This window comes from Tupaia chinensis, unplaced genomic scaffold (genome assembly GCF_000334495.1).
Source record: "Tupaia chinensis unplaced genomic scaffold, TupChi_1.0 Scaffold000146_1, whole genome shotgun sequence".
Taxonomy (NCBI): domain Eukaryota; kingdom Metazoa; phylum Chordata; class Mammalia; order Scandentia; family Tupaiidae; genus Tupaia; species Tupaia belangeri.
In genome coordinates this window covers 17,960,421-17,968,861 of record NW_006159616.1, presented here as the reverse complement: position 1 = coordinate 17,968,861, position 8,441 = coordinate 17,960,421, and the positions used below count along the sequence as shown (strand labels likewise).

The 8,441-nt window shown below is 54.2% G+C and overlaps 1 protein-coding gene across 1 annotated transcript in view; it reads right to left on the bottom strand.

The window, feature by feature from the left end:
- CHD5 (chromodomain helicase DNA binding protein 5) overlaps window positions 1–8,441 on the bottom strand; it is a 74,419-nt gene that overhangs the window by 55,860 nt on the left and 10,118 nt on the right. Inside the window, exons 3-5 of the mRNA XM_006145405.2 lie at window positions 3,717–3,896; window positions 683–801; window positions 1–135 (exon numbers count right to left, since the gene is read on the bottom strand). Coding sequence (XP_006145467.1) covers window positions 1–135; window positions 683–801; window positions 3,717–3,896 — 434 coding nt within the window. The remainder of the gene's footprint in view (window positions 136–682; window positions 802–3,716; window positions 3,897–8,441) is intronic.

Below are 8,441 nucleotides of genomic sequence, written 5' to 3'. Positions count from 1 at the left end.
GCCACTGCCGCCGCTGCGGCTGCAGCCGAGCTACCCTTGAAGGGGTTGTTGGCACTGAACTCCCGCCACTTGGCGCCCAGGACGGTCATCATTTTGGACATGGGGATCTTCGGGTTCTTCTTGGCAATGAGCGGCCTGTGGGGGGAGAGGCGGTGAGGGCATGACTATGGATGGAATGAGATACCCACTTGGCCTCTGTGGGGCCCACACTTTCACTCCCACACTGGTGGCCTGCGGCATTTGCTGCCTGTTCCTACTCAGAGAAACCAGGTAGAGGAAGGGGGCTGGGGGAGGACAAGGATGAGACACTTGTCCGCCCCTAAAATGTTTCTGATTCCTTGGTCACACAGTTGGTGATTTCTTCACTGAACCTCCAGACGCTGCAAGACCTGAGGGGCCATGAGAGGCCTGCAGCAAGCCTTGGATCTCTGTGCAACTTCTACCAGCTGAGAGAAGCCACGGTAGCTAAAGGGTGAGGCAAGACTAGACCACCTTCCCCAAGGGAAGAGACTATAGACCCAGGGCCAACAAGAAAAGCCTGCTCACTTGTTGAGGTAAGAGGGTCCAGCCCCCTCCCAACTGCCAGAGCCAGGGCTCTATCCTTCTGTGCCCCTGCCCTGGCTTGGTGCAGGCCTTAAGGCCAGCCCCTATGGGTGCCATGGCAGCCTAGATATCAACCCACCTGAGGAACTGGCTGAAGGCCTTGTAGTTGGTCAGCGTGTGGTAGTCCTCCTCCGAGAACAGGTAGTCCACGTCATCCAGGCCCCACTCGGCCATGAGCTGCCCCGAAGACTTGGGCTCCTGTGGGGACACAATTCAGCAGAAGAATCAGAGCTGAGGGCCCTCCTGACCTGTACCCCACCCTCCAGGGCCCCTGCCAAGAGGCCTCAGAAACTTCACAAGGGTATTTCTTACCCACCACTGGCAACAGCCTAAAGCCTCCCAACTTACTAGCCCACCAGCTGACAGTGCGGCTCAAGGTCGAGTGTTTATTGTGGGGGTTAGTGTGTGCCTGGGATGTCCAGACAGGGAATCTAGTAAATTGTGAGAAGCACAGTCAGACCCCTAAGCCTAGGCCCTCTCTTAAGAGAGGACTGGCCTAAGGACTCCAGGGTAGGAATAATGACTCTGCAGGGGGACAGCACAGGAGCCTAAAGATTGGCTTCAGCAGGGAAGATGTCCCTGGGGAAGGAGCAGGCTAAGGGGCTGCTTAAAGCACACTGGAGAGAAACCAAGCATCCCTAGGACACCCTGGGTATAGTCCCTGTGAAAGGACAGACCACTACTGAGTTCTTGGGACAGGAAGGTGTTGCCCTGGTTGGGGCAGGGGAGCGTGGAACAACTGCAGTCTGGAGGCAGAGCCCTGAGGTGGTCCCTCAGCTACCATTTCACTTTCCAGCTGGGGCACTGAGGTTCAGGGAGGTGTGCCAGCCCAGAGGCTAGATGACCAGATGACCCTACAGTTGCAGGCTATCTGAGATGAAAATAGGCTAAAGGGCTGAGATCAGATGGGAGATGCTGGCTGTGGGTTTGGGCTGGTTCTACTCCTGGCTCTGCCGCATACCAGCAGTGACGGTGTACAAATATTTAACCTCTCTGCCTTAGTCTCCCCGTCTGTGAAATGGAGACAATGGCAGCACCTGCCTCACTGGAGAGAATGAATTACTACACAGATGCTTGCAGTGGGGACATCAATATGTATTAAATGACCCAACCCAGCCTGCATTCCTCCTTCACCCCAGACACTGCCTCTTGCAGACAGCTCTGAGCTGCCTAGGTCCCACCTACTGATCCATTAAGCCAATCAGCACACAACACTCCAAGTCCCTGGTCAGGAGGGTCATGTGACTTAAGTCAGTCTAATGAAGGGAAATGATGGGTCTCCTGTTTGGACACCTGGACACAGGAGGCCCACCCTCCCTCCTGCTGATGGGGCAGGGATAGCTGAGAAGCCCCCAGCTGCTACTGCACCATTCTTAGCAATGAGGGTGCCCTGCCTAAGCTCTGACCCTGGAGAGGCAGAGTAAGAGATGTCAGCAAACAGTCCCGGATGACACCAGTGGATCCTACAACCAGGAAACACTCTGCCTCTCAGTTCCCAGCGTCCTAACCCCGTAAACCACTTTACGCCTAAGACTCTCAGAGCTGGACTTTCTGCTCCTGCAGACAAAGGCTGCCCAGGAGGTACCCATAGCTTCGCTTGGTCCTGAAAACCCCCAGAGCTGAGGATCAGGCCTGCCTGACCAGCACAGTGAGAGGGGTCAGAACCTGGCTCTTTGGGACCATCTCTGGGATGTGGGACTCCCCACCCCCCTACCATGGTTGACCTGGTCTCATGGCCACACACGGCCTTCCCTGAAGGCACATGGGCCCCTTTCGCCCCATCCAGAGGGGCGAAGCAGAGCATGTGCATGTCATGGTCACGGGCTACCCTTGGACGGCTCCAGTGCTTTCATCTTCCACAACTGTCAGCCCCAGCTGTTTTCAGTCACAGATGACTCACAACACACCCACAAGGGAATCGCTCCGGATGTCAGGACACCACCCCTCAGAGCTGCTCCTTCAGCTCGTCCCAACTTCAGCCATTGACATGCAGAATTTCTCCTCACCCGACAGTGACTGCACTAATATTGACAGAGCCTCTATCTGTAAACCCACGCTAACCCAAACTGAGCCTCAGTGCCTCATCAAAGAACAAAGGCAGCAGAGCGCCCCTGGAGGACTCGCTGTCACCACCCACTGCCAGAGAGTTGAGGCCCAAAGCCTGTCTGCAGCTGTCCGGCTCTCCCGTCCCCTCCCCCAGGACCCACCATTGCACAGCCTCTGAGATGACCCTAAAGCCTTGTCTCAGCTCACGTCACTTCCCATATTCACGGGGAAGATGCTTTTTCCCAGAGGAGAATGGCAGGCCCATCTCCACAGCTTCTCTGCTCAGTGTTCAGGAGACAGAATGCCCACGTGGGCAGAATTTCAGAACACATGCTGAGTAACCAAGTTCCCTTTCTACCATAAGCGGAGTTGTCCAGGCGCGTCTTGTAGCAAATACTCCAATTTGTTGTTTTATTTTCCCAAATTGCTCCAAGCAAGAGGTTCCTGACACTAAAGTTGAGCTCACACTATCTATCACTCTGCCCAGAAATAGCTGCACACTCATGCGGGAGAGCTGCTGCCTGGAACAGCCAATACATCAGCAAGAGGCTGCGCGATTTCCTCCACAAACTCCAAAATTCCATCCATCGTTACTTCAAATATAGCTCCGAGACGTCTGGTTGCAGTCTTCCTCATAAACTTGTGTCCAACGCCACGTGCGTGTACATGCACACACAGAGGCACATGCGCACGAACACATGCACTCACACCCCCAACTCCAGCAGTTAGGAAAAGACACTCTGGCTCTTTGGACTCCAGAGGTCATGACTCAGAAGGTGGAGAACTGACAGGCAGAAGGCTCGGCCCTTGCCTCCAAGAGAGGTGTCGTTCTGTCAGAGCTCGGGCCCCTCCAGCCCAGCCTTGACAGTTACCTTTTTTGTTTGCCTTTTTTTTTTTTTTTTTTAGTATTTATGTACTTACTTATTTATTTATTGGGACAGAGTAAGAGGGAGAAAGAGGGAAGTGAGAAAGCAAGACACCAGATCCAGAACTCAAACTGCAGTCAGTTGTGTGGTAGTTCAGCGCCCTTAACCCCATGCCACCTGCCGGTCCCCCTCTGCAGTTACCTTTAAGCATCCATCATCATTATCATCCTCATCATCATCCTTCTTTTTTCGCTTGGCTTTCTTCTCCTTCTTGTCCTTGAGTTTCTTCTTCTTCTTTTTATTGGGGGAGTAGTCACTACCTTCACTCTCTGACTTCTCTTCCAGATCCTCTTCATTTTCGGACAGCTCATCATTGCTCCCCTGGAAAGGAAAGGAGGACAATAAATGCAACGGACACCCCACAAAGATCCCACATCCTGGGCAGCAGGACGGCTTTGAGAGCTAATCCATGGCCAAGTTAGTTGACCCAGTCACTCCAACCCCTCATCAGTGTCCCGCTGCTCACAGCTCATCCCCAAAGCCAGTGGGTCACCCCTAAGGCAGCAGGAGTCAAGGGTCTTGTCTGTAATGACTGGGAAGCAGCAAATGACAGGGGGTGCAGGTGGAACAAGACCTTTTCAGAAACCAGGCTCCCTGCCAGGCAAGCTAAGTGCAGTTGCTGGGTGGCCCATGGCGAGCTCAGGCTCTGCTTCTATCACAGTCAGATTTCTATGGGTGTTGGGATTTCAACTAGGAGGATGCTTGGGCCCAGGAGCTCATGGTAGAGGAGATGCCCAGAGTCAAAAAAACCAAAGTGACCAGAAAAAGCCCAGCACAGGAGCAGACCCAAAGATTCACGCCCACCCTGGCTCCCAACCTGAAGCGCTCTGCTTATGTATGCATCCTGTGGAATTGCATTTATCAAGTGAAACCTGTTATTAATGCAGAGTGCACATCCCAGTTTTATCTACATGTGGACTCTCCCGAAGCTGCAAGCCCACCTTCCCACCACCCCCATCCTGGCCGCTTCATCTCAATGTGAGACAAGGTAATTTAGGCAGCTCTTAAGCTTGGCTTCCTTGATTTAGTTTCCTGTCTGTACAGGCAGAAAATGACCCATTTATATGGAGATAAGGGCGTTTACAGCCAGAGCATCCCCACCAGACAGCACTGCCCCTCGGAGAAAGCAGTTTACTAGTGGCCTTTAGAGACACAAGCCAACTGGCAAAGGCCTTCCCCACACCCTCCGGGGTCTGCAGGAGAGGTTGTGCGCTATTGCTACAATTACTAGCACGGGGCTTGTGAGCCTCCTGATTGCTATTAACTGTCTTCAAGGTGAGCAAGGAGAGGCATAGAAAGAGAAAGAAAAAGAGCTGGAAAGATGAGAAATGAGCTCAGGAAACAGCAAGGGGACAGGGAGGTATCAGAGGTAGGGAAGGAGAGAGAGAAGAGGAAGGAAAGGAAAGAAAAGGAGAGGGAGAGAAGGAAGGAGAATGGGGAGGTATAAAAGACAGCAGAATCTAACTGGAGACTCTTGGGAGGTTGGGGGTCGGGTCTCTGCCCTCTCAGGCCACATTGTAAAGTGTTAACAATCCGCCTTTTCCCAGGAGAGAGGCTCCAAACAGGCATACCCCCATCAGTTAGCTGACAGTGGACTAGGGTGCTGATGCACTCACCCAGAGATGCAGCTGGGAACAGACCCCACCCACGTGCCCCTGGACTTCTCTCAGAAGCTCAACTGGCTCCTGCCCACCAACCAGGCTCCCTGCTTCCAAACCTCTTGCCCATTAAGCCTCCAAGTCAGCAAGTCAGCAGTGCTGGTAGTTGGCAGGAAGCAGGGCCTCCGTGCTTTTTCAGAACATGATGTTTCCCGGATTCTGCCTCAACCACACCAGACCCCAGGGTGGCTCCCAGCCCTAGAGGATGCCTGAGCCTGCCCAGGGCAGGATCCTGCTCTCCGAGCAGCTGGGAATATAGGGCCCAGGGGCCACAGCGCCCAGCTCTGCCTCAGCTCTGACTCCATTCCCCTTGGTGGTTACAGAATTCAGCAAGCTTTGAGAGATCATCTTTCAAGAAACCTGACAGACATGCTCCACCTCAGACCTCATCCCAGCAAAGGTAAGATTGGGGGAGCAAGGCTGCCATGAACTTCAGCACCATGGACAGAAGCTGTAGACCTGCCCAGGCCATGGGCCCTGGAGTGCCCTAGATGCCCCAGGGTGGACTCCTCAAATGCAACAGGGATGAGGCCAAGGGCTGCCTGTGAGTCCTGGGGCTCCCTGGGAAAGCTCTATGCCTTGTTGGCCTGGGACGTGGACAAATCACTTCAGCAAACTGAACCTTAGTTTTGTCCTCTGTGAAATGGGGATGCCACAAAGGACAAGTAAGAGGAACCAGGGAGTTCTTGTAACAAAAGGGCTTGCCCTGAGCTAAGAGAACCCCAAGCGTAGTGCAGTGTTCACAGATGGGGCCGCACACAATGGTGCCCAGGCCTCCAAAGCAGGTCTCATTGGCACATTGCAGGCAGGGGATCTCAGCCAGGCGAGAGCAGTCTACACTGAGAACAATCCACGTCCTTTGCCCCCAACACCACCAGGACCATGCCCAGACACATGAACTTCCTCCCTGGTTCTCAACCAGTCATGACTCTGGTAATGTCCAGAAAACAGAAAGTGCTCAAATGACCCCTGACAGCCCCAACTCTGCTTGGAAGCCAAAGATAGAGCCAGGATGACAAACTGGGGGAGACAAAGTGACCACACCCTTCTCATTTCTGTAGGACTGGACTAGAGCTAAATGCAGAGAGTACCTGCAGCTCAAGAGCAATAACGGGATGGATGGGCAGTGTGACTCTGGCAGGAAGAGGCTGTTGGGGTGACACCCATGGGAGAGCCGAGCCAAGCATCCAATGGGAGCAGAACAACCATATTCCAAGGTGCAGGGGAAGCAAGGAGCCAGCAGCATGGACCCAGTGCAGGGCCCGGAGAAGGGAGGGAAAAAGAGGGAGGGAGGAGGGGAGGGCGCCTCCAGCAGATACTGTTGTCTGGCAGGAGCAGCAGCATGTGCACAGCTCAGGGAAACAGGCCTGGCAGAAGGCTGCAAGCCAGGCCCTGACGGAAGGGCTTGCCCAGCGTCCACTCCAGAGCTAAGTGGAGAGCAGGAAAGCAAAGATCCTCGTGGAATGAGGCAGAGCCATGGCAAGGCACATCTGCAGCTCACCAGCGTTTCCCCTCCCTGCAGCCACCCACCTGGGGCTCAGGCAAGATGGCAGCCCATCATTTCACAGAGGAGTAGACTCTTCCTTCTCTGTCTACGTGAGCTGGAGAGACCCCAGTCAGAGAGAAGGCTCTGATCCCCAAGTCTCTCAGGCTACCTCCCTTTCCTTCAGCCTCTCACCTCACTGCACCTCTACCCCCACCAAATGGAGCCCGCTGCCACCTGCACTGGGATCTCATCTGAGCCCTCTTCCCCACACCAGGGGGCTGGCTGAGAGGGAGGGGGCAGGACAAGTCTGAATCTGCAGCAGAACTCTGTATCCATCTGTTTCCACACTTCTAGAACTAGGCCTCCTTTTTTATTTTTTTCCAAAATCTTTCCTTGCAGAGAAAGAGGCAAGAGAAAAAGCTGCAAATAGTTCTGAAAACAACTCACAGAGGAACGCCTCACTGGTGGGACCTGCAGGGACATATCACTCAGTGCCAAGAAGGGCAGAGATTGCCAAGAATCAGGGGCAGATTGGTGCTCGATTTCTTGAAATTTATCTGAGGGGTGGCTGTGGACCAAGCCCCATTTAGGGGAGGACACCTAGGCACAGACCAATAATTCTCTAGCAAAGCCCCTGAACCAATGTCAGCCCTGAGGTCTGAGAGCAACCAAAGCCTACTGTGGGCTGTGACCTTGGCTCTGTCCTTACAGCTGCAGCAGCCTCAGGTGTGACCGTGGAGCATGCTCCACCACAAGAGTCTTAGTGGACTTGGAGTTGCCGGTCAGAATCCACCTGCGAGCTGCTTTAATCTCTATGCCCAGGCAGTGTGTACCAGGAGGTGGGGGGAGGCAGGAGGGGCCTCTGTTCTGAGGGCCCAGCATGCCAACCATGGCCCTGGGGACCCCGAGTGGGCAGTCCCCACCACCCTTCCTCCTTCCCAGCTCTGCAGATGTTTCTCCATCAAGGCCTCCCTCTCCCTCCCTCCTCCTGGTGGTGCTCAGTTTGCATGCGCACAGGGCACCTCCTGAAAAAGGAGGCATTTAAACTCAAAAGGAAGGACTCGGAGAGTTGGTCATTCTCAATTTGGGGTCCTTCAAGATTGAGAGGGAAAAAGAAAGAATGAAATATGGGCCTTCCCATTCACGAGTGTTATAAACAGTTATAATTTAGCACTGAATAATTGGTTGCTATGGTAACCGCTGCAGTACAGGTTGAAATCATTTCTCCCTCCTGCGCTCGGGTCTGACAAGGAGCTTCATCTACATATGCTCAGGTTCCGGCTGCAGCCCAGTTATTTTATGTAAATCAGAATCCATGACTTGCCGTCTGCCCCCCACCCGCTACTGCTGCTTGGGGCCCACCTGCTCTGGCCCCTCTGCTGCCTCAATCCGCAGCCGCATCGTGTTGTCACCTGCTTAGATATGGAGGGAGCAAAGGAGTGAAATTTCCCTGTCCATGGGTACGGGGCGGTGGCTGGGATCCTCTGGCTCCGGCCTGCTCCAAAACCCCCACCACCACCGAGCTCTACTGCTGGCCAGAATCAGGCTCTCAGAATGCAGGAGAGGGGCAGGCATAGGCCAAGGGCCTCCTCGGGGGTCTGTTTGGCTTTGCCAGAGGTCTCTTGTCCTCCCCAGCCCTCCACCCCTTTAAAGAACCAGAATTGCATCTCAGTAGGAAGAGGAAAGGGGGGGGGGGGGGGAGGGAAAGGAACAAACGAGAAA